The 21,859-nt window shown below is 73.0% G+C and overlaps 4 protein-coding genes and 1 long non-coding RNA gene across 11 annotated transcripts; 2 read left to right on the top strand and 3 right to left on the bottom strand.

Annotated features, from left to right (window-relative positions):
- Positions 1-671: 671 nt before the first annotated feature.
- Positions 672-3,149, bottom strand: TSFM (Ts translation elongation factor, mitochondrial). Its single transcript, XM_075737746.1, has 6 exons — positions 2,996-3,149; positions 2,427-2,579; positions 1,925-2,053; positions 1,715-1,837; positions 1,519-1,603; positions 672-1,279 (listed from the first exon to the last, which is right to left on the bottom strand). The coding sequence occupies exons 1-6, from the start codon at positions 3,035-3,037 to the stop codon at positions 858-860; spliced, it is 954 nt and encodes a 317-aa protein (XP_075593861.1). The 5' UTR covers positions 3,038-3,149; the 3' UTR covers positions 672-857.
- A 744-nt stretch (positions 3,150-3,893) lies between these two features.
- On the bottom strand, positions 3,894-5,682 carry EEF1AKMT3 (EEF1A lysine methyltransferase 3). 2 transcript variants are annotated; one of them, XM_075737561.1, is made up of 3 exons: positions 5,442-5,682; positions 4,792-4,903; positions 3,894-4,394 (listed from the first exon to the last, which is right to left on the bottom strand). In XM_075737561.1, the coding sequence occupies exons 1-3, from the start codon at positions 5,643-5,645 to the stop codon at positions 3,901-3,903; spliced, it is 810 nt and encodes a 269-aa protein (XP_075593676.1). In that variant the 5' UTR covers positions 5,646-5,682; the 3' UTR covers positions 3,894-3,900. The 2 variants fall into 2 exon arrangements, with proteins under 2 accessions (XP_075593676.1, XP_075593675.1); XM_075737560.1 differs by having other exon boundaries at positions 5,349-5,679.
- Positions 5,683-10,197: 4,515 nt separating this feature from the next.
- On the top strand, positions 10,198-13,702 carry METTL1 (methyltransferase 1, tRNA methylguanosine). Of its 2 annotated transcripts, none has more exons than XM_075737722.1 (6): positions 10,198-10,340; positions 11,091-11,221; positions 12,454-12,638; positions 12,852-12,965; positions 13,289-13,390; positions 13,487-13,702. In XM_075737722.1, exons 1-6 carry the CDS (start codon positions 10,249-10,251, stop codon positions 13,616-13,618), a joined length of 756 nt encoding a protein of 251 aa, XP_075593837.1. In that variant the 5' UTR covers positions 10,198-10,248; the 3' UTR covers positions 13,619-13,702. The 2 variants fall into 2 exon arrangements, with proteins under 2 accessions (XP_075593837.1, XP_075593836.1); XM_075737721.1 differs by having other exon boundaries at positions 10,208-10,340; positions 10,997-11,221; positions 12,852-12,967; positions 13,280-13,390.
- CYP27B1 (cytochrome P450 family 27 subfamily B member 1) lies at positions 12,974-21,079 on the top strand. 5 transcript variants are annotated; one of them, XR_012832703.1, is made up of 11 exons: positions 14,779-15,042; positions 16,083-16,273; positions 18,158-18,354; positions 18,961-19,161; positions 19,263-19,417; positions 19,517-19,683; positions 20,177-20,258; positions 20,353-20,550; positions 20,634-20,813; positions 20,913-20,949; positions 21,061-21,079. XR_012832703.1 is itself a non-coding variant. In XM_075737720.1 (10 exons), exons 2-10 carry the CDS (start codon positions 14,839-14,841, stop codon positions 20,745-20,747), a joined length of 1,509 nt encoding a protein of 502 aa, XP_075593835.1. In that variant the 5' UTR covers positions 12,974-13,005; positions 14,815-14,838; the 3' UTR covers positions 20,748-20,832. The 5 variants fall into 5 exon arrangements, 2 of the variants coding, with proteins under 2 accessions (XP_075593835.1, XP_075593834.1); XM_075737720.1 differs by lacking the exons at positions 20,913-20,949; positions 21,061-21,079 and adding an exon at positions 12,974-13,005 and having other exon boundaries at positions 14,815-15,042; positions 20,634-20,832; XR_012832701.1 differs by lacking the exons at positions 20,913-20,949; positions 21,061-21,079 and adding an exon at positions 20,985-21,045.
- Positions 20,692-21,250, bottom strand: LOC142598649 (uncharacterized). The gene is made up of 4 exons (XR_012832704.1): positions 21,146-21,250; positions 21,055-21,078; positions 20,913-20,984; positions 20,692-20,813 (listed from the first exon to the last, which is right to left on the bottom strand). It is a non-coding gene; the product is annotated as an uncharacterized LOC142598649 (long non-coding RNA).
- Positions 21,251-21,859: the final 609 nt, after the last annotated feature.

Here is a 21,859-nt window from a genome sequence, read left to right as displayed (position 1 = left end):
ACACGGGGGGGGGGGGTGACACGGGGGGGGGGTGACAGCCCTGAGGGACCATGGGCTGGGGGGGGGGTGGGGGGTGCAGACCCCTGTCCCGTGTCCCGGCCACCGACATCCCCCGTCCCCTGCTGCCACCGTCCCTTGTGTGTCGTGTCCCCGTCCCCCCCCCACGTCCCCTGTGCCCCGGCCAAGGGGAGCAGGGCCAGGCCGGGGGGGCCCCCGCACCCCCCAAACTCTGCCACCAGTTCCCAGAGGGGCCGGGACTGGGTTGAACTGGTTGTGCCTTGGCTGGGGGGGGGGGGGTGACACCCTGGCAGGGGCCACCACTGTCATGTGTGTCCCCCCCCCCATGGCCAGGGGCTCAGCCCCCACCAGCACAGGGTGCCACAGGACCCCCCCCCACCTTGGTGGCACCCCCAAAGGCAACCGGCAGCCCCTGCTCAGCCCAAGGGGAGCCAGAAAGTGTCCCCCAAAACCAGCCCCAGTGTCCCCCCCGCCTTCGGGGGGGGTCCTGGCCGCAGACCCCCCCCCCCTCCAGTCTTTGGACCTTTTGTACTGATTTACCATTAAAAAAACCCAAAACAGTAGGAACGTGACGGCTCCTGTGGGGGTTTCGGGGGGCCAGAGGGATGTTGGGGGGCCCCCGCCGCATTCCCACCCCACAAAACACCGGGGGCTGGTTCCTCCACGGCTTTATTCTGCCTCGTGTGTCCCCCCCCGAGACACTGGGAGAGGCTCACACCGCCCCCCCAACCCCCCAAAATCCTGCTGCTGGGGCTTCCCCGACGCCCCGATCCTGACCCGGGACCGTGGGCCCGATCCTGACCCAAGTGTGGGGCTGAACCTTCCCCTCGCTCCCGCCACTATCCCGGCTCCGTCGGCCCGGCGCGAATCTCCTCTCCGCAGCGGAAGCGGAGGAAATCCCGCACGGCCATCGCCCCCCGCGCCCCCAGGAACTGCCCCAGGGTGAGCTCCGGGTCCAGCAGGAAACTCTGCGCCAGCAGCCGCGTCTCGTCCTCCCCCCGGGGCTGATCCTGGGGGGTCCCCACGGCGGTGGGTGCCATCCCCACCACGTGCTGAGCCACTTTCCGTCCCACCTCTTCCAAAGTCGTAACCGCGGGATTCGGCTCGGTCACTTGAAAAGCCACCAGCGCCCCGTACGTCCCCATGGCCACGGGCGCCGTCGCCGGCAGCCACCCGTGGGCGTAGGCGGAGATGTAGCCGTCTTCCTCCGGCACCCTCAGCCAGGCGGCGCGGCGCAGGGTCACGTTTTCACCTAATTTCCCTAAAAAAACCCCCCAAAAAAACGGGGTTGGGGTTGGCGGGATGGAACCCCGGGGTGGGGGGGGGGTCCAACCAAAGCACCCCCCACCCTTCCCGTTCCCAAACTCCTTCCTGAGCCACGGACCTGTACATGTCCCCAGGGAAAGGATGTGGCTCCGGTCACCCCCCCGAGGGTTTCTCACCCCCCCCCCGGGTTTCTGCCCCCCCCCGGGGGGTTTTTGGGGGACCCCCAGCACTCACCTATGGCCAGCGCCAGGCGGTCGCTGAGCAGAGCCCCCTCGGGCCCCGTGCGGAGCTGGGCCAGTTCATCCGCCTGCAGCAGGTGCTGGGAGAGAACGGGGAGGGGGGGTGTGTGGGGGTGTTTTTGGGGTGCTGGGGGGGGGTGTGTGGGTTACCCCACCGTCCCGATGCCCCCCCCCCCCCAGCCCCCCCTCACCTTGGTGCAGGAGGCGGCCGGCGCGGCGGCGGCCCGGCAATGCGCCATGGTGCCCAGCGCCGCCTGCTCCACCACTCGCTGGAATTCGGCGTTTCTGGCTACAAAATCCGTCTCGCAGTTCACCTACGAGGGTGACAGTGACGCCGAGGGGCCCGGGGGGGGGTGGGTGTCCCGGGGGGGGGGGTGTCCCATCCCCTCCGTGTCACCCACCTCCACCATGACGGCTGCCGGCCCCTCCCGCAGCAGCCCCACCAGCCCCTCCCGCGTCTGACGGCCCCGCACTCGGGTGGCTTCGCTCCAGCCCTGCCGCTGCGCCTGCTCCTGCAGCCAGGCCTCCGCCTGCGGGGGGGCAAGGGGGGGGTCACCGCGGGGGTCCCCAGTGTCTGCCCCCCCCCATTTCCTCCCACCATCCCCCCCCTCCTTGTCCCCTCTTGGCTCCCCGTGGTCACCCCAAGGTGTCCCCCCGGGTCCCCGCACTCTGCTCCCCATCCCTCCTCCTGGTGTCCCCCCCCCCATGTCCCCCATGTCCCCCCCCAGCTCCCCATCCCTCCTCCTGGTGTCCCCCCCCGGGGTCTCTCCTGGTCCCCCCCCAGGTCCCCCATGTCCCCCCCGGGTCCTGTGTCCCCTCCATCCCTCCCCCGGTCCCCCCCGGTCCCCTGTGCCCCCCCCGGGTCCCTGCCCCCGGTATCCCCGTGCCCCCCTCCCCGCCCACCTGCCCCAGCTCCCCCCCGCAGCGGCGCAGCGCCTCCCGGCATTGCACGAACGGCAGCCCCGTCCGCCGCCGCAGCTCCAGCAGCGCCTCCTTGTCCGCCACCGCCGCCGCCGCCACCGGGGGGAAAATGCGGAAGAACCGGGACGGGGGGACCTGCCGGGGGTGGGGGGGGGGAGAAGGGGCGGGAGTCAGCACCGGGACACCCGCCCCCCCCCGCGGAGGGGACCAGGGAGTCCGGGGAAGGGACCGGGGGACGCGGGGTGGTGGCGGAGGGGTCCCGGGGGAGGGCCCGGTGTCGGGGGAAGGGGCCCGGGGGGGGCAAAGAGGAGTCCCGGTGCGGAGGGAGGGGTCCCGGGACGGCCCTGCTTGGGGGGGGGGGGGGAAACGCCGGGAGGGCTCCGGGGAGCGGGGGGGGGAGCCCCGGGAGGGCCCCGGTGTGCGGGAAGGAGACCCGGGACGGTCGCGGAGGGGGCGCCGGGAGGGCCCCGGTTGGCGGGGGGGGTGTCCCGGGGCCGGGGGGTGTCCCGGGGGGGGTCCCGGGGGGTCCCGGGCCGGTTCCCGCCGCTCACCCGCGCCGCCCCGCAGATCGCGCTCAGCGCCGCCCGCTGCATCCCGGCCAGAGCCCGCGGCGCACACCGGTGACGTCACGGCGCCGCTCTACGGGCACGGCCGGGAGTCAGAGCGGCGCGGGGGCGGGGCTTGCTCAGCGCGCATGCGCCTGGCCGGATTCCGCCCGCGGATTGGCTACTGGCCGCGCGAACGTCACTCCGGGCGCGACCGCGCCGCCATTGGCTGGGGAGGAGACGAGGCCCCCCCCCCCCCCCGGCCCCCTATAGAGCCCCCCTTGGACCCCTATAGAGCCCCCCCCATCCCTATAGAGCCCCCCCCGGCCCCCTATAGAGCCCCCCCCATCCCTATAGAGCCCCCCCCGGCCCCCTATAGAGCCCCCCCCATCCCTATAGAGCCCCCCTTGGACCCCTATGGAGCCCCCCCGGCCCCCTATAGAGCCCCCCCCATCCCTATAGAGCCCCCCCCCCATCCCTATAGAGCCTCCCGGACCCCTATAGAGCCCCCCTGGACCCTTATAGAGCCCCCTTCAGCCCTATAGAGCCCCCCCCCGATCCCTATGGAGCCCCCCCGGACCCCTATAGAGCCTCCTGGATCCCTATAGAGCCCACCCGGACCCTTATAGAGCCCCCCCGGACCCCTATAGAGCCCCCCTGGACCCCTATAGAGCCCCCCCCCATCCCTATAGAGCCCCCCCCCCATCCCTATGAAGCCTCCTGGATCCCTATAGAGCCCCCGGACCCCTATAGAGCACGGCAGCCCCTGAAAGAGCCCCCCAGCACTAACCAGCCCCCCCCAGCACTAACCAGCCCCCCCAGTCCCTTACAGCCCCCCCCAGCCTTGCCCCCCCCCCCCCCCCCCCCCCAAATCAGACCCAGCCGGGGGAGCCGAGGCCCCTGGTGACCGTTTAATCCCCGTCAGGGCACCCCCAGCCCGGGGCCAGCCCCTCCCCGAGCGACACCGCGGCGGGATGCGCCCCCCCCACCACCCCCCCCTCTTCTCTAGGGTCACCCCCAGCCCTGCAGGTCACCCCATAGATCTCGATCTCCTCCTCCGGCTCCCGCCGCAACAGCCGGACCCGAAAATACGGAGGTAACATCCGTCGGAAGAAATGACGGGAGCCGCCGTCCCCCCCCCGCGCCTTGGCGCAGAGGAGGGCGAGGGAGCGGGGGCCGCAGAGGTGCCGCAGGGTCCCCAGGAGGGGGGGGAAGGAGGGGGGGTGGTACACGATGTCCGACCCCAAAACCACCTCGTATTCCCGAGGGAAGGAGCCTTCGTCCCGGCCCCACACGAGGGATCGCACCTGGGGCCGAACCGTCGCCGACGGCGGGAAATTCAGCCGGACGTTTTCTCGGATTTGTTCTAACGCCGCCGGTTGGTCCGTGATGGTGACGTCCCCTCCTAAAAGCAGGGGGGGGGACGGGACGGGGGGGGGTGTCACCACCCTGCACCCCTCCCCAAACCCCTCCGGGTCCCCCCAAAATCCCCCAGACCCCAATAAACACCGCGGACGTTTGCACCAGTTTGCCGGGTTTCCAGTTTCTTACCGGGGAGGATTGGGGGGTGTTGGGGGGGGGGGTCAGTGCCCCCCCCCCCCCCCCAGCCCCAACCCCACGGGGGTGTCCCCCCCCCTCAGCCCCGGGGGGGTGTGTGTGTGTCCCTAACCCCAGGGGTGTGTGTCCCTAACCCCGGGGGTGTGTGTCCCTAACCCCGGGGGGGTGTGTCCCTAACCCCGGGGGGGTGTGTGTCCCCCCCAGCCCCGGGGGGATTGTGTGTCCCCCCCAGCCCCGGTGCGCACCCAGCAAGGCAGCGAGGATCCCGACGATTCCGGTGCCGGCTCCCAGCTCGATCACCGTCCGGCCCCGGAAATCGAAGCGCTGCTCCTCCAAGTACCGGCACAGGGACAGGGCCTGGGGGGGGGGGGGGACACAGGACATGGGGGGGGGGGCGTGGGGCCCAGAGAGCCGCCCCCCCCCCCCCCCCAATTGCCTTAGGGATCCCCCCACCGCGCCGGTGCCCCCCCGCCCCGGTCTCCCCCCTCCCCCGGGATCGCTCCTCCCCCAAGCGATCCTTCCCCCAACCCCCCCCCCCATCTCCCGGTGGCCCCCCCGGGATCCCCCGACCCCCCAATACTCCCAGGGCCGCCCCCCCTCCCCGGTACCCCCCCTCCTCTTCCTCTCCCCCCACCACCCGGCGCTCCCGGTACTCCCGGGCTCCCCCCCCCCCCACTCCCGGGCTCCCCCCCCCTTCACTCCCGGTGCCCCCCCCCACTCCCGGTGCCCCCCCCCACTCCCGGTGCCCCCCCCCCCCGTCACTCCCGGTGCCCCCCAGGGCCCCCCCCCCCCCCCCACGCACCGCCTCCCAGACGGAGGCCGCCAGCCCCAGCCGCGGCCCGTGGTGCTGCGCGATGCGGAGGACGCGCCCGCAGAGCCGGTACCGGCGCTCTACCGGGAAAACGTCGGCGAAGAGCGCGGGGTCGCGGGGGAAAACGGACCGCAGCGCCCCGACCCCGGGCTCCTCCCCTTCCGTTTCCGTTTCCGTTTCCTCTTCCGCTTCCCCTTCCTCTTCCTCTTCCTCTTCCTCCTCCCCCCCGGTCGCCGCCGCCGCTTCCCGCCGGGTCCCGGCCCCCACGTGGCAGCTGGGCGCAGCCATGTTGGCGGAGGGGCGGGGCCAACCAGCGGCCTCCCCTCGTGATTGGTCAGAGCGGGCACCGCCCCCTGCGGAGGGGCGGGGCCAGGAGCTCAACCCGCGCCGCTGCCCCGGCCCGGCCCGGTGTCCCCAGGCTGGTCCCGGTGTCCCCCGGTGTCCCCGGCCCCACCTCTGCTGTCCCCTGCCTCCTGCCCAGTGTCCTCCTACCCGTCCCCGTGTCCCCTACCCCGTCCCCATGTCCCCATCCCGGTGTCCCCATCCCGGTGTCCCCATCCCGGTGTCCCCTGCCTCCTCCCCGGTGTCCCCTTGGTGTCCCCTACCCCGTCCCCGTGTCCCCGTCCCGGTGTTCCCTGGTCCATCCCAGTGTCCCCTGCCCCATCCCCGTGTCCCTGTCCCGGTGTCCCCTGCCTCCTTGGTGTCCCCATCCTCGTCCTGGAGTCCCCTGGTGTCCCCTGCCCCGTCCCAGTGTCCCCATCCCGATGTCCCCTGCTCCATCCCAATCTCCCCTGCCCCGTCCCAGTGTCCCCTGCCTCCTCCCCAGTGTCCCCTTGGTGTCCCCTGCCCCATCCCGGTGTCCCCATCCCGGTGTCCCCTGCCTCCTCCCCAGTGTCCCCTTGGTGTCTCCTGCCCCGTCCCGGTGTCCCCCGGTGTCCCCTGCTCCATCCCTGCTGTCCCCTGCCTCCTGCCCAGTGTCCTTGTCCCCGTCCTGGTGTCCCCGTCTCCATCCCCATGTCCCCATCCTGGTGTCCCCTGCCTCCTCCCCGGTGTCCCCATCCTCGTCCCGGAGTCCCCTGCCCCATCCCCATGTCCCCATCCCCATGTCCCTGTCCCAATGTCCCTGTCCCGGTGTCCCCTGCCTCTTCTCCAATGTCCCGGTGTCCCCTGCTGTCCCCTGCTCCACCTCTGCTGTCCCCTGCCTCCTCCTCAGTGTCCCCATCCCAACGTCCCCTGCCCGGTCCCAGTGTCCCCTGCCTCCTCCCCGGTGGCCCCAGCCCCAGCCCAGTGTCCCCAGACAGGTCCCAGTGCCACCCTGCCAGTCCCAGCCCCTTTCCCGCCCCGTCCTGTCCCTGTCCCCATCCCTCCCCGGTCGTGTCCTCGGTGTCACCCTGCTCCGTCCCGTCCCTGTTCCCTTCCCAGTCAGACCCCACCGGTCCCAGTCCTGGGGTTTCATCCTGGTGACATCCTTGGTCCCCTCCTGCTCCTGTCCCTGTCCCATCACCACCAGTGCCACCACAGCGCTGGCCCCTGGGAAGGGCCTTGAGCCCAGCCCTGGTGTCCCCAGCCCTGGTGTCCCCAGCCCCGATGGTGTCCCCAGCCCCAGTGTCCCCAGCCCCAGTGGTGTCCCCAGCCCCAGTGTCCCCAGCCCCGATGTCCCCAGCCCCAGTGGTGTCCCCAGCCCCAGTGTCCCCAGCCCCAGTGTCCCCAGCCCCGATGTCCCCAGCCCCAGTGGTGTCCCCAGCCCCAGTGTCCCCAGCCCCGATGTCCCCAGCCCCAGTGGTGTCCCCAGCCCCGGTGTCCCCAGCCCCAGTGTCCCCAGCCCCAGTGGTGTCCCCAGCCCCAGTGTCCCCAGCCCTGGTGTCCCCAGCCCCGATGTCCCCAGCCCCAGTGGTGTCCCCAGCCCTGGTGTCCCCAGCCCCGGTGTCCCCAGTCCCTGTCCCTGACCCCAGTGTCTCTGGTCATGGTGTCACTGATGGTGGTGGCCTTGGTGACCCTGACCCTGACGTCCTTGGTCCCAGCGTCCCTGACCTTGTTGTCCCTGATCATGGTGGCCTTGGTCATGGTGTCCCTGTCCCCTGGTGTCCCTTACCCAGGTGTCCTTGGACCTGGTGTCCCTGGCCATGGCACCCCTGTCCCTGGTGTCCCCGGTGTCCCTGGTGTCCCTGTCCCTGGTGTCCCCGGTGTCTCTGTGTCCCTGTCCCTGGTGTCCCTGTCCCTGGTGTCCCCGGTGTCCTGGTGTCCCTGTCCCCAGTGTCTCTGTGTCCCTGTCATCCCCGATGTCCCTGGTGTCCCTGTCCCTGTGTCCCCGTGTCCCCGGTGTCCCTGTCCCTGTCCCTGGTGTCCTTGATGTCCCCATCCCTGGTGTCCCCGTGTCCCTGTCCCTGGTGTCCCCGGTGTTCCTGGTGTCCCTGTCCCTGTGTCCCTGTGTCCCCGGTGTCCCTATCCCCGTCCCTGGTGTCCCTGGTGTCCCCGGTGTCCCTGTCCCTGTGTTCCCGGTGTTCCTGGTGTCCCTGGTGTCTCTGTGTCCCTGTCCCCGGTGTCCTGGTGTCCCTGTCCCTGGTGTCTCCCTGGTGTCCCCGGTGTCCCCGTCCCCGGTGTCCCAGCACCACGAGACCCCCACCGAGGGGACACAGGGGGGGCCGGTCCCAGCCCCCGAGCGCTGCCCAGTAACCGGGGGGGGAGGGGGGGGGTGTGTGTGACCCCCGGGGGGTCCCACGGGGCCAATGAACAACCCCCCCCGGGCCACCCCCCCCGGGCCACCCCCCCGGGCCACCCCCCCAGGCCACCCCCCCGGGACCCCCCGGGCCGCCTGCGTCACCGCCGCACGTCACCGGCTTCACGCTTGCGGCAGCGGGGACACCCCCCCACCCCCCCCCCCCCCACGGTGTCCCCAGGGGACCCGGGGGGGGGCTGATCCCCGTGTGTGTGTGTGTCCCCCCCCCCACCCCCCGTGCAGCCCCGTGACCCCCCCGTCACCCGTCACCCGTCACCGGTGGGTGCCGTTCCTGGAAGGGCGGCCGGATCCAGCCCCGCGTTGCTCAACCCCCCCCGGCCCCCCCCGGCCCCCCCCCGGGGTTTTCTCAGAACTCGCCCCCGGCGTCACCGCGGCCCGAATTCCCCAACCGCCCCCGTGCCGGGAAGGGCCCGCGCTGGGAGCCACTGGGGGCACTGGGAGGCACTGGGGGCACTGGGAGCACTGGGGGCACTGGGAGCCACTGGGGGCACTGGGAGCACTGGGGGCACTGGGAGCCGCTGGGAGGGGGCACTGGGAGGCACTGGGGGCACTGGGAGCCGCTGGGGGCACTGGGAGCACTGGGGGCACTGGGAGCCGCTGGGAGGGGGCACTGGGAGGCACTGGGAGGGGGCACTGGGAGCCGCTGGGGGCACTGGGAGCCGCTGGGAGGGGGCACTGGGAGCCACTGGGAGGGGGCACTGGGAGCCGCTGGGGGCACTGGGAGCCGCTGGGAGGGGGCACTGGGAGCCACTGGGAGGGGGCACTGGGAGCACTGGGGGCACTGGGAGCCGCTGGGGGCACTGGGAGCACTGGGAGCACTGGGGGCACTGGGAGGCACTGGGGGCACTGGGAGGCACTGGGGGCGCTGGGAGCCGCTGGGGGCACTGGGAGCCACTGGGGGCACTGGGAGCCACTGGGGGCGCTGGGAGCCGCTGGGGGCACTGGGAGGCACTGGGGGCACTGGGAGCCGCTGGGGGCACTGGGAGCCACTGGGGGCACTGAGAGGCACTGGGAGCCGCTGGGAGGCACTGGGAGCCGCTGGGAGGGGGGATTGGGAGGCGCTGGGGGGTGCTGGGGGGGGACTGGGGGGGCGTTGTGGGGCACTGGGAGGCACTGGGGGGGTACTGGGGGGCATTGGGGGGCACTGGGAACACTGGGGGCACTGGGAGCCACTGGGAGGGGGGATTGGGAGGCGCTGGGGGGTGCTGGGGGGGGACTGGGAGGGCGTTGTGGGGCACTGGGAGGCACTGGGGGGGTACTGGGGGGCATTGGGGGGCACTGGGAGCACTGGGAAGCACTGGGAAGGGCTGGGGGGGCCCTGGGAACACTGGGAGCACTGGGAAGGGCTGGGGAGCACTGGGGGGCACTGGGAGCACTGAGGGGAACTGGGAGCACTGGGTGGCACTGGGGGGAACTGGGAGCACTGGGAAAACTGGGAGCACTGGAAAGGGCTGGGAACACTGGGGAGCACTGGGAACACTGGGGAGCACTGGGAACACTGGGGAGCACTGGGGAGCACTGGGGGGAACTGGGAGCACTGGGGGCACTGGGAGCACTGGGGGGAACTGGGAGCACTGGGGGCACTGGGAGCACTGGGAGCACTGGGGGGAACTGGGAGCACTGGGGGGAACTGGGAACACTGGGGGCACTGGGGAACACTGGGGGGAACTGGGAGCACTGGGAACACTGGGGAGCACTGGGGGGAACTGGGAGCACTGGGAGCACTGGGGGGAACTGGGAACACTGGGGGCACTGGGGAACACTGGGGGGAACTGGGAGCACTGGGAGCACTGGGAGCACTGGGGGGAACTGGGAGCACTGGGAGCACTGGGGGCACTGGGAGCACTGGGAGCACTGGGGGCACTGGGGGCTGTACTGGGAGCACTGGGAGCACTGGGAGCACTGGGAGCACTGGGGGGAACTGGGAGCACTGGGAGCACTGGGGGCACTGACCGTCACTGCAGAGAGGGCCCGGGGTGGCCGGGCCGGGCGCGGGGGGTCACTGCTCAGACTGGGCAGACTGGGCAGACTGGGCGGGCGCTGGGAGGGGGCGGAGCTTGCCCAGACCCCGCCCCTGACGGCACGTGCCGCCGTGACGTAGCTCAGCGGCGCCGCGCGGTGACGTCTCTGCCCTGCGCCCGCCCCTCAGCCGCCATGGAGGAGCGGGAGGAGGCGGCGCCGCCGCAGAAGCGCTTTTACCGGCAGCGGGCACACGCCAACCCGCTGGCCGACCACACGCTGCGCTAGTGAGTGCGGCCGGGACCCCCGGGACCCCCCCCGCGGCCGGGCCGGGACCCCCCCGGGATCCCCGGTACCACCCGGCCCGGGCCCCCCTCACAGCTCGGCCTGCGCCCCCCCGGGACCCCCCCGGTAATACCCGGCCCGGCCCCCCCTCACAGCTCGGCCTGCGCCCCCGGGATCCCCCCGGTAACACCCGGCCCGGGGCCCCTCACAGCTCGGCCTGCGCCCCCCGGGACCCCCCCGGGATCCCCCCGGTACCACCCGGCCCGGGGTCCCCCTCACAGCTCGGCCTGCGCCCCCCCGGGACCCCCCCACACCCCCCCGGTAACACCCGGCCCGGCCCCCCTCACAGCTCGGTCTGCGCCCCCGGGATCCCCCCGGTACCACCCGGCCCGGGGCCCCCTCAGAGCTCGGCCTGCGCCCCCCCGGGACCCCCCACACCCCCCCCCCGCCCCGGCCGGGTCCGGCAGCCCCGGAACCCCCCCCACCCCCCCGGTACCACCCGGCCCGAGCCCCCCTCACAGCTCGGCCTGCGCCCCCCGGGACCCCCCCGGGATCCCCCCGGTACCACCCGGCCCGGGCCCCCCCGAACGGCCCCGTGCGGCACCCCGGAACCCCCCCCACCCCCCCCCCCGGTCACTCGCGGGTTTCCCCCTCCCAGCCACGGCCGCGCCCTCCCCGGTACCACCGTGACACCCCGCGTTCCCACGGTCCCGTTGTGCCCCCCCCCCCCCACGCGTGACGCCGTTCCCCAGCCCCGCCAGGCCGCAGGACATGGACTGGGCTCCGCTTTTCCCGGCTTTCTTCCCTCCCGCCGCCTCCCCCGGGCAGCCGCCCCCCCGCGTGGAATTCGCCGACGTGGGTTGCGGCTACGGGGGGCTGCTGGGTGAGCGGGGGGGGGACGGCGGGGACACCGGGGGGCACAGGGACACCGGGGGGGGGTACGGGGACACCGGGGGGGGATGATGGGGACACCGGGGGGGGATGGGGACACTGGGGGGTACAGGGACACCGGGGGGGGGGGGGGTACAGGGACACCAGGGGGGTACGGGGACACCAGGGGGGGGATGATGGGGACACTGGGGGGACGACGGGGACACCGGGGGGGGTACGGGGACACCGGGGGGGGGGACGACAGGGACACCGGGGGGGGATGATGGGGACACCGGGGGGGGTACGGGGACACCGGGGGGACGATGGGGACACCGGGGGGGGATGATGGGGACACCGGGGGAACGATGGGGACACTGGGGGGTACAGGGACACCGGGGGGGGGTACAGGGACACCGGGGGGGGATGATGGGGACACGGGGGGCATCTGGGGACACTGGGGGACAATGGGGACATCGGGGGAGGGGGGACTGGGGACCCCGGGGGGGAGGGATGGGGACACTGTAGGGGGGTCTGGAGACACTGGGGAGGTACAGGGACACCGGGGGGGGGTACGGGGACACCGGGGGGGGACGACGGGGACACTGGGGGGTACAGGGACACCAGGGGGGGATGATGGGGACACGGGGGGGACGACGGGGACACCGGGGGGGGGGTACGGGGACACCGGGGGGGGTATGGGGACACCGGGGGGACGATGGGGACACCGGGGGGGGGGGTACGGGGACACCGGGGGGGGACGATGGGGACACCGGGGGGGGACGATGGGGTACACCGGGGGGGGATACAGGGACACCGGGGGGACGATGGGGACATGGGGGGAGGTCTGGGGACACTGGGGGACGATGGGGACATCGGGGGAGGGGGGACTGGGGACCCCGAGGGGGGGGATGGGGACACTGTAGGGGGGTCTGGAGACACTGGGGGGGTGCAGGGACACCGGGGGGGGGTACAGGGACACCAGGGGGGGATGATGGGGACACCGGGGGGGGGGATGGGGGCACCGGGGGTGTCTGGGGACACTGGGGGGGTACAGGGACACCGGGGGGGGGATGATGGGGACACGGGGGCGGGAGTACGGGGACACTGGGGGGTACAGGGACAGCGGGGGGGAGGGTCTGGGGGCACCGGGGGGGGTACGGGGACACGGGGGGGGGTGTCTGGGGACACCGGGGGGGGTCGGTGGGGTTGGGGGTGCCCGGGGGCACCCACTGACCCCCCCCGCAGTGGAGCTGTCCCCCCTCTTCCCCCGCACGCTGATGCTGGGGCTGGAGCTGCGGGTGAAGGTGGCCGCCTTCGCCGGGGAGCGGATCCGGGCGCTGCGGGCGGCCCAGCCCGGCCGATTCGGCAACGTGGCGTGCGTGCGCGCCAACGCCATGAAACACCTGCCCCACTTCTTCCGCAGAGCCCAGGTGGGGGCACCCCCCCCCCCAAATAACACCCACCCCCCCCCCCAAAAACCCCTCCCCAACACCCCAGGTGGTCCCCAGCCCCCTCGGGGTGCCCCCCTACCCCCCAGCACCCATTATCCCCTCCAGGTGGGGCGGGGGGGTCGGTGCCAAGCGGGGTGCTGCCCCCCCATCCCCTGGACACCCCCCCCCCCAATTTTCCCCCCCCCCCCCCAGCTCAGCAAGATGTTCTTCCTCTTCCCCGACCCCCACTTCAAACGGCCCAAGCACAAGTGGCGAATCATCAGCCCCACGCTGCTGGCGGAGTACGGCTACGTCCTGCGCCCCGGGGTGAGCGCCGGGCCCCCCCGTGTCCCCATGACCCCCCCCCGTGTCCCCATGACCCCCGTGACCCCATGACCCCCCCCATGTCCCCATGACCCCCCCGTGTCCCCATGACCCCCCCCATGTCCCCATGACCCCCCCCGTGTCCCCCCATGCTCCCAACCCCCCCCCATACCCCCCATCCCTCCCCCCCACCCCCCCAAATTTCCCCCCCCCGGGGCTGATTCCCCAGGGATTTTGGGGGGGGGGGGGAAAGGATCCAGCCCCGGTAAGGGGGGAGTTGGGGATCCCCCCCCCCCCATTTTGGTGACCCCGCGGGTTGTCCCCAGGGCCTGGTGTACACGGTGACGGACGTGGCGGAGGTCCACGAGTGGATGGTGAAGCATTTCGGGGAGCACCCGCTCTTCGAGGAGGTGCCGCTGGCCCAGCTGGTGAGTTGGGGGGGGGGGGGGGCACTGGGAGCCGACTGGGAGCCGACTGGGAGCTGACTGGGAGCTGACTGGGCCCCCCCACACCCCCCCCCCCAGGCTGCCGACCCCATCGTGGCCCGGCTGGGCACGTCCACGGAGGAGGGACGGAAGGTTCAGCGCGGCGGCCGCCCGATCTTCCCCGCCATCTTCCGCCGCCTCCAGGATCCGGCCGCGGGGGGGGACGCCTGAGGGGACACGAGTGGGACAGGTCTCAGCTGACACCCCCCCCCCCCCCCCCCCCCAATTTCACAATAAAGCCACCAGCGTCTCCCCGAGTCTCGTCCCCTCCTGGCCGCGCTGTCACCGCAGCCCCCCCCAAACCCCCCCACCCCACGGGGCTGGTCCCACTCCTGCCCCCTGCACCCCACGGGGGGGGGGGGGTGTCAGGAATTGCCCCCCCCGGGGGTAATGGGGGGGGGTGGGGCCCAACTGGTTCCTGCCTCAGTTTCCCCAGGGCGTGATCTCAGCGTGGGGAAGGAAACTCCCGTGGGGGGGGGACACAGGCGCTGCCCACCCCCCCCGCAGGGTGTGGGGGCCCCCACTTCCCCCCCCCCCCCCATCCCATCCCCTGCGGGGGGTTTCCACTGGCACAGCCCGGCGTTTCCGGTGTCGCAAGCCGGTAATTCCCGAGAATCCTGCGGGGGGGGGGGGGGGGGGCCGCCCCCTCGTGTCCCCCCCCCACGGGGGGGTGATGTGTGTCAGCATAACCCCTCCCCCAGGCGTCCCACGGGACTGGGGGCACTGGTTGAACTGGGAGGGGGGGGGGTGGGAGAGCTCACCAGGCTGCAGAGTGACTTGGGGGGGGGGGTGGGGGGTGTGTGCACGCGTGGGGGGGGTGCACGCGTGGGGGGGGACACACGTGGGGGTGTGCACGCGTGGGGGGGTGCACACCGTGGGGGGGGGGACACACGTGGGGGTGCCCAGGTGGGTGTACACACGCGTGTGTCCGTGGAGGGGGGGGGTGCCCACGTGGGGGGGGGGGGGGGGTGTGTGATCGTGCCCACGCGTGTGCGCGCCCCGCGGGAAGAGGAGCCCACCCCACGTGACCGCCCCAACCCCTCCCGCGCCCTGATTGGCCCGGGGGGAGCTTTTATGCAAATGTCTCCGCGGGAGGGTGGGGCGGGGTTTGCAGCCAGGAGGGGGCGGGGTTTGGCCCCGCAGGGGGCGTGGCCATGCGCAGAAGTGGGCGTGGCCATGCGCAGAAGGGGGCGTGGCCATGCGCAGAAGGGGGCGGGGCTCGCCCGGCTCCACGTGGGCCCTTATAAAGGTCCCGGCCGATGCCAGCGGCTCAGTCGAGGCGCGTCCCCCCGTGTCCCCCCGTGTCCCCCCGTGTCCCCCCGTGTCCCCCCGTGTCCCCACGGTCCCCACACCACCCGTGTCCCCAGGGCCGTTCCACCCACGTCCCCGCCATGCCTCAGAGCCTGCGCCTGCCCGCCCGGGCAGCTCTGCTGTCCCGTTGCCTGCCCGAGCTGGGGGTCCCCCGACGTCCCCCGGTTCCCCCCGCCGCCAACCGGGGTCCCCGGAGCCTGGCCGAGATGCCGGGCCCCAGCCCCGTCACCTTCCTCTATGACCTCCTCTGCCGTGGGGGTCTGCGGAGGCTCCACGAGCTGCAGGTAATGGCGGGGGGGGGGGGGGTGTGGGGTGGCTCGGGGGACCCGGGTCTCGCTCCCCTGCGGCTTGGAAGGGACAAGGGGGACCCCGGTCCCGCCACGCCGGGGCTTGGCGAGGACAGAGGGACCCCGTTCCCACCGCTCTGGGGCTTGGAGGGGCTGGAGAGGAGCCCAGTCCCAACACCTTGGGCTTGGCGGGGCCAGCGGGACCCTGGTCCCACCTCCCTGGGGCTTGGAGGGGACAGGGGGGACCCCGTTCCTTCCAGCCTGGGACATGGAGGAGATGGGGGGGGGGGGGATCTTGGTCTGGCCAGCCCGGGCTTGGTGGGGACAGCAGAACTCCGATCTCCCCGTCCCGCGGCTTGGAGGGGCCGAGGGAGCAGCAGCCTGAGGGCTCCAGGGCTCAGGGGGGCCGGGGGGGGGTCCCGGTCACACTGTCCTGGGGTTTGGAGGGGACAGGGGGGCCCCCGGTCTCAATCCTTGGGACTCGGAGGGGACAAAGGGAGCCCCGGTCTCAATCCCTGGGGTTTGGCAGGGACAGGGGGGCCCCTGGTCTGACCCCTTTGGGGCTTGGAGGGGACAGAGGGAACCTGATCTCAATGCATGAGGCTTGGAGAGGACGGTGGGGACCTGGGTGCCACCACCCTGGGGCTTGGAGGGGCCGGGGGGAACCCCGGTCTCAATCCTTGGGACTCGGAGGGGACAAGGGGACCCCCGGTCTCGATCCCTGGGGTTTGGCGGGGACAGGGATCAGCCCCGGGCTCTCACGGAGCCGTGGCTGCTAATGGTTAACCCCTCACCGTGCGCACTGTGCCCCGGCCGGGCTCCCGGGGCGGGTGGGCAGCAGCAGCACCCAGGACGGGGCCCCGGGGCCACCCACGGGTGGGCACAGCGGGACTGAGACACCCCCCCCCCCCCCGCCCCGGGACACCAGGACCACCAACCCCGGTGTCACGGCCAGTCCTCTCCCATCCAGCATCTCCCCGAGGCTCCGGGTCCCTTCCCCGGTGTCACCCCGGTGCCACGTCCCCGTGTCCCCGCAGGTGGAGGGCCGTGCCCGGTACGGCCCGGTGTGGAAGGCGAGCTTCGGGCCCATCCTGACGGTGCACGTGGCGGAGGCCGGGCTGATCGAACAAGTGCTGCGACAGGAGGGCGACTTCCCCGTCCGCTCCCACCTTTCCTCCTGGAAGGATTACCGGGTGTGCCGCGGGCACGCCTGCGGGCTGCTCACCGCGTGAGTGGGGCTGGGGGGTGTCCATGGGGCGCTGGGGGGTGTCCATGGGGCGCTGGGGGGTGTCCACGGGGCGCTGGGGGGTGTCCACGGGGTGCTGGGGGCTGTTCGTGGGGCACTGGGGGGTGTCCACGGGGCGCTGGAGGCTGTTCGTGGGGCGCTGGGGGTGTCCACAGGGCGCTGGGGGGTGTCCACGGGGGGCTGGGGGCTGTTCACGGGGGGCTGGGGGCTGTTCACGGGGGGCTGGGGGGTGTCCACGGGGCGCTGGGGGGTGTCCACGGGGGGCTGGGGGCTGTTCGTGGGGGCTGGGGGGGCCCATGGGGCGCTGGGGGCTGCCCACGGGGGGCTGGGGGCTCTTTGTGGGGGCTGGGGGCTGTTTGTGGGGGGCTGGGGGGGCCCATGGGGGGCTGGGGGCTGTTTGTGGGGGGCTGGGGGCTGCACATAGGGATCAGGGGTTGTGCGTGAGGTCTGGGGGCTGCACAGAGGGGGTCTGGGGGCTGCACCCGGGGGTCTGGGGTCTCTGTACGGGGGTCTGGGGTCCCTGTCTGGGGGTCCGGGGTCTGCTTGTGGGGGCTGGGGGCTGTACATGGGGGGCTGGGGGCTGTGCAGGGGGGGCTGGGGGCTGCATACGGGTCCGGGGGGGTCCAGGGGCTCCCCGTGGGGTCTGGGGGGGCTGCGCATGGGATTGGGGGCGACACACAGGGGGCTGCACGCGGGGTTCGGGGGGGTCGCACGAGGGGTCGGGAGCTGCAGAGGGGGTTCGGGGGGGTCGCACGGGGGGTCGGGGGGGCCGCACGGGGGGTCGGGGGGCTGTACACGGAGCCCTGGGGCTGCGCGTGGGGCCGGGGGTTCCCCCGGGGGCTGTGGGGTGTCTCCCTGCCCTCCCCGGGGGTCTTTGGGGTGTCTGTGCCCCGAGGGGCTCCCAGCCCCCCCCCCCCCCCCGTGCCCACGCACCCATTCCAGGAAGGGCGTCCCGTGGGGCCGCAGCCGGCGGGGCGGGTGCGGGAAGGGCCCGACGAGCCCGGGGTGACTCAGACGTGATTCAGGCCCCCCCGGCCCCCCCACTGCCCACCCCCCCCCTTCCCCAGCCGCTCCCGGCTCCCCTCGGGCCCCCCCCGGCTCCCCCCGGCCCCCCCTTTCCCGCAGGATGTGAGTAACTGCCGGGGGAGCGCCACGGCCCCTGCGTGGGCACGGGGGGACGAGCCCGGTATCCCCGAATCCCTGTGCGCAGCCCCCTGACCCCGTGTGCAGCCCCCCAACCCTGTGCGCAGCCCCCCGACCCCGTGTGCAGCCCCCCGACCCCATGTGCAGCCCCCCAACTCTGTGCACAGCCCCCCGACCCCTTGTACAGCCCCCCGACTCTGTGTGCAGCCCCCCGACCCTGTGCAGGGTCCTTCAGCTCCACGCAAAGCCCCCCCTGCCCCCATGCTCAGCCCCCCGACCCCATGTGCAGCCCCCCAACTCCGTGTGCAGCCCCCCAACCCCATGCAGGGTCCTTCAGCCCCACACTCAGCCCCCCGACCCCTTGTGCAGCCCCCCAACTCCATGCAGGGTCCTTCAGCCCCACACTCAGCCCCCCGACCCCCTGTGCAGCCCCCTGCCCCCGTGCTCAGCCCCCCGACCCCGTGTGCAGCCCCCCAACCCCGTGCTCAGCCCCCCAACTCCACGTACACCCCCCCCCACCCCCCACCCCCCCGTGGGCACCCACCCGTGGGCACCGGGGACGTGCACGGGCCCGTTGGCACACGCGGGTGCCCACGCTCACACCCGGGGCGTGCCAGCCTCTTCCTTCGGGGTGCACGGGAGGGGGGGGTGGGGGGGTGGCATCCCCCGTGTCCCCGTCCCTCCGTGTGTCCCCCCGCGTCACCCGCGTCCCCGGTCCCGCAGGGAGGGCGAGGAGTGGCAGCGGCTGCGCAGGCTCCTGGGGCGGCTGCTGCTGCGGCCGCGGGCGGCCGAGGGCTACGCGGGGCCGGTGGCCGGCGTGGTGGGCGACCTGCTGCGACGGCTGCAGCGCCAGCGCGACCGTCACCCCCAGCACCTCGTCCCCGACCTCGCCGCCGAGTTCTACAAGTTCGGTTTGGAAGGTGAGGGGGGACACCCCCACCGCCCCTCCCCAAGGGCTTCCCCGTGGTTCCTGGATCCTCCAGGGTTCCCCCCCCCCCCCCCCGCCCCGTGTCCCCAGGACTTTCGTGTCCCCCCGAGTCTCCTCGTGTCCCCCTGGGGCTCCCGGTGTCCCCCAGGACCTGCCGTGTCCCCGTGTCCCCCTGGTTCCTGGATCCTCCAGGGTCTCCCCATGACTTCTGTGCCCCCCTCCCCAGGTCTCCCCGTGTCCCCTGGAGTCTCCCACGTCCCCCAGGACCTCCCCGTGTCCCCAGGGCATCCCTCGTCCCCACCACATCCCAACCACCTCCCCAAGGACTCCAGTGTCCCCCAAAGCTCCTGGTGTCCCCCGAGGTGCTCCCCGTCTTCCCCGAGGTGCTCCATGTCCCCGGGGTGCCCCTTGTCCCCACCCCAGACTCCCATGTCCCCCAGGGCTCCCTGGGGTGCCCCTTGTCCCCACCCCATCCCCAAGGACGCTCCAGCAGCCCCAAGGGCTCCCCGTCTTCCCCGAGGTGCTTCTCACGTTCCCCACGTCCCCAGGGGTCCCCTCGTCCCCTGGCTCACCCCCTTTCCCCCCCCACCCACCCCAGGAATCTCCTCCGTCCTCTTCGCCTCCCGCCTGGGCTGCCTGGAGCAGGAGGTGCCGCGGGACACGGAGACCTTCATCCGCTCCGTCAACACCATGTTCGTCATGACGCTGCTCACCATGGCCATGCCCAAAATCCTCCACCGCCTCTTCCCCAAACCCTGGCAGACCTTCTGCGAGGCCTGGGACTACATGTTCGCCTTCGGTGAGGGGACGTCGAAGGGACACAGGGGGCGGGGGGGGGACACGGGGACACCCGACATCCCTCGGCCGTCGTGACGCTCGCGGGGTTTTCGTCCTCTCCAGCCAAAGGTCACATCGACCGACGCGTGGCCGAGGCGGCCGAGCGGGGTGGACCGGCGGAGAAGACGTGTCTCACCGACCACCTGGCCCGGGAGAAGGTCCCCATGAAGATCATCTACGGCAACGTCACCGAGCTGCTGCTGGCCGGGGTGGACACGGTGAGGAGGGGACGTGGGGCGGCGTCCCCCCCCTCCCCTGGGGTCCCGCTGACGCCGTTTTTCACCCTCCTCCTCCCCGCCCCGTCCCGTCCACCGCAGATCTCCAGCACCCTGTCGTGGAGCCTGTACGAGCTGGCGCGGCACCCCGGGGTGCAGGCGGAGCTGCACCGGGAGCTGGCGGCGGCGCTGGGCACCGGCTGCGGCCCCTCGGTCACCGCGCTGGGCAGGGTGCCCCTGCTGAGGGCCGTGGTGAAGGAGACCCTGAGGTGGGGACGGGGGGACGGGGATGGTGGGGATGGCGGCTGGGACGAAGACGGGACAGGAATGGAGACGAGGATGAGGACGGGGATGGGGACAAGGGTAGGGACAGGGACGGAGATGGGGACGGGATGAGGACGGTTGGGGACGAGGGATGAGGGTGGTGGCTGGGATGAAGATGGGTGGGGATGGGGACGAGGATGGGGATGGGGATGGGGACGAGGACGGGGATGGGGACGAGGATGGGGATGGGGATGGGGACGAGGATGGGGATGGGGATGGGGACGAGGATGGGGATGGAGACGGGGATGGGGACGAGGACGGGGATGGGGATGGGGACGAGGACGAGGACGGAGATGGGGACGAGGACAGGGATGGGGATGGGGACGAGGATGGGGATGAAGATGAAGCCGGGGATGGGGACGAGGACGGGGATGAAGATGAAGCCAGGGATGGGGACGAGGACGGGGATGGTGACAGCACCCCCCGTCCCCCCCCCAGGCTCTACCCCGTCATCCCCGCCAACGCCCGCGTCGTCCCCGACCGCGACATCCGCGTGGGCGACTACCTGGTGCCCCGCAAGGTGAGCCGCGGGCCGGGCCTCCCGCCGTCGCCGGTGGGTCCCCGCGTCCCCTCTCACCCCCGTGTGTCCCCGTGTGTGTCCCCCCCCCCTCCAGACCCTCATCACCCTCTGCCACTACGCCACCTCCCGGGACGGCCGCCTCTTCCCGGCTCCCGACTCCTTCCGCCCGGAGCGCTGGCTGCGCCGGGACGCCGCCCACCACCCCTTCGCCTCCCTGCCCTTCGGCGTCGGCAAACGCAGCTGCGTCGGCCGCCGCCTCGCCGAGCTGGAGATCCACCTGGCGCTGGCGCAGGTGAGACCCGGCCCCCCCCCGGCCCCGCCGTGTCCCCGTCCCCGTCCCCGGCGACCCTCACCCCTCCTCCCGGCTTTCGGCAGATCCTGCTGCGCTTTGAGGTGCGGCCGGAGCCCGGCGGCGGCCGCGTCCGTCCCATGACGCGCACCCTGCTCGTCCCCGAGGCCACCATCAACCTCCAGTTCCTCAGCCGATGAGCAGGAACCGGCGAGGGACCTGTGGGTGGACTTGACCCCGGCGGTGACCTTGACCCCAGCAGTGGCCTTGACCCCGTGGGTGACCTTGACCTCCCTGATCTCAGTGACAGCCTTGACCCCGGCAGTGACCTTGACCCCATCGCTGGCCTTGACCCCGTCGGTGACCTTGACCCTGGCGGTGGCCTTGACCCCGTCGGTGCCCCTCACCTCAGCGATGGCCTTGACCCCATGGGTGACCTTGACCCTGGCGGTGGCCTTGACCTCAGCGGTGCCCCCCCCATCGCTGGCCTTGACCCCCGTGGGTGACCTTGACCCCAGCAGTGGCCTTGACCTCAGCGGTCCCCCCCGGCGGTGACCTTGACCCCGTCGGTGTCCCTCACCTCAGCGATGGCCTTGACCCCGTGGGTGACCTTGACCCCGGTGGTGACCTTGACCCCGGCGGTGCCCCCCACCCAATTTCCCGCCCCCCGGCGCTATTTATGGCTCCGCCGGGTAATTTAAAGGTTTATTTATTTATAATAAAGGGGATTCGGGGGCCCCTTGGTGCTGGGGTGCTCCCTGCCCCCCCCCCCGATGGCTTTTCAGGGTGACTCAGCACCCGCCGTGCCCCCCCCGTGCCCCCCCCGTGCGCCGTGGGGTGTCGGTGGGTGGGTGGGTGGGTGCCTGTCCCGACGTGCCGGCAGCACCCAGGGGTGACGTGGCCCCGCAGCCGCCGGGCGCGGCACAGGGTGGGGGCAGAGCGTGGGGGACACCCCCCCCCCCCCCCAGCACCCCACTGCCGGGGGGGGGTCCCAGACCCACGGGGGGGGGGGCAGCGAGCCCCGCCCCACGCCGGCCACGGGGGGGTTAAACACGGGGGGGGGGGGTCAATGTCCCACGTGGGGACAGGGCTGACGTCAGCGCTGGGGACTCTGGACCCTCGTGGGGACCCTGGGGCAGCCGAGCGTGGTGACAGCGGCGGGGGGGGGGGGGGGGGGGCGCGGCGCTGACCGGGGGCACCCGTGGGACACCCCCCCCCCCCCCGTCCTGCCCACGCATGCACGAGGGGGCTGCACGCGTGGGAGTGCCCCCCCCCCCCGCCATGGACCCAGGTGTCCCCGTGGGCTCCATCA

The sequence above is a fragment of the Balearica regulorum genome, chromosome 29 (assembly GCF_011004875.1).
Source record: "Balearica regulorum gibbericeps isolate bBalReg1 chromosome 29, bBalReg1.pri, whole genome shotgun sequence".
In the NCBI taxonomy this organism is placed as follows: Eukaryota; Metazoa; Chordata; class Aves; order Gruiformes; family Gruidae; genus Balearica; species Balearica regulorum.
Note: the sequence above shows the minus strand (reverse complement) of the source record. Positions and strands in the feature narration are given on the sequence as shown.

Bases quoted from the DNA above. Each gene is read 5' to 3' on its own strand.
- EEF1AKMT3 (XM_075737560.1), bottom strand. From the start codon at position 5,645: ATGGCTGCGCCCAGCTGCCACGTGGGGGCCGGGACCCGGCGGGAAGCG. The intron at 4,904-5,348 runs GTGCGTGGGGGG...CCCCCCCCCCAG, and splicing joins CGGCCTCCGTCTGGGAGGCG to GCCCTGTCCCTGTGCCGGTA. The intron at 4,395-4,791 runs GTGCGCACCGGG...CCCTGCTTTTAG, and splicing joins GATCCTCGCTGCCTTGCTGG to GAGGGGACGTCACCATCACG.
- METTL1 (XM_075737721.1), top strand. From the start codon at position 10,249: ATGGAGGAGCGGGAGGAGGCGGCGCCGCCGCAGAAGCGCTTTTACCGG. The intron at 10,341-10,996 runs GTGAGTGCGGCC...TCCCCCTCCCAG, and splicing joins GCCGACCACACGCTGCGCTA to CCACGGCCGCGCCCTCCCCG. The intron at 12,639-12,851 runs GTGGGGGCACCC...CCCCCCCCCCAG, and splicing joins ACTTCTTCCGCAGAGCCCAG to CTCAGCAAGATGTTCTTCCT.
- TSFM (XM_075737746.1), bottom strand. From the start codon at position 3,037: ATGCAGCGGGCGGCGCTGAGCGCGATCTGCGGGGCGGCGCGG. The intron at 2,580-2,995 runs GTGAGCGGCGGG...CACCCCCGGCAG, and splicing joins CGATCTGCGGGGCGGCGCGG to GTCCCCCCGTCCCGGTTCTT. The intron at 2,054-2,426 runs GTGGGCGGGGAG...GCCCCCCCGCAG, and splicing joins GCGGGGGGGAGCTGGGGCAG to GCGGAGGCCTGGCTGCAGGA.
- CYP27B1 (XM_075737720.1), top strand. From the start codon at position 14,839: ATGCCTCAGAGCCTGCGCCTGCCCGCCCGGGCAGCTCTGCTGTCCCGT. The intron at 15,043-16,082 runs GTAATGGCGGGG...GTGTCCCCGCAG, and splicing joins GGAGGCTCCACGAGCTGCAG to GTGGAGGGCCGTGCCCGGTA. The intron at 18,355-18,960 runs GTGAGGGGGGAC...CACCCACCCCAG, and splicing joins CTACAAGTTCGGTTTGGAAG to GAATCTCCTCCGTCCTCTTC.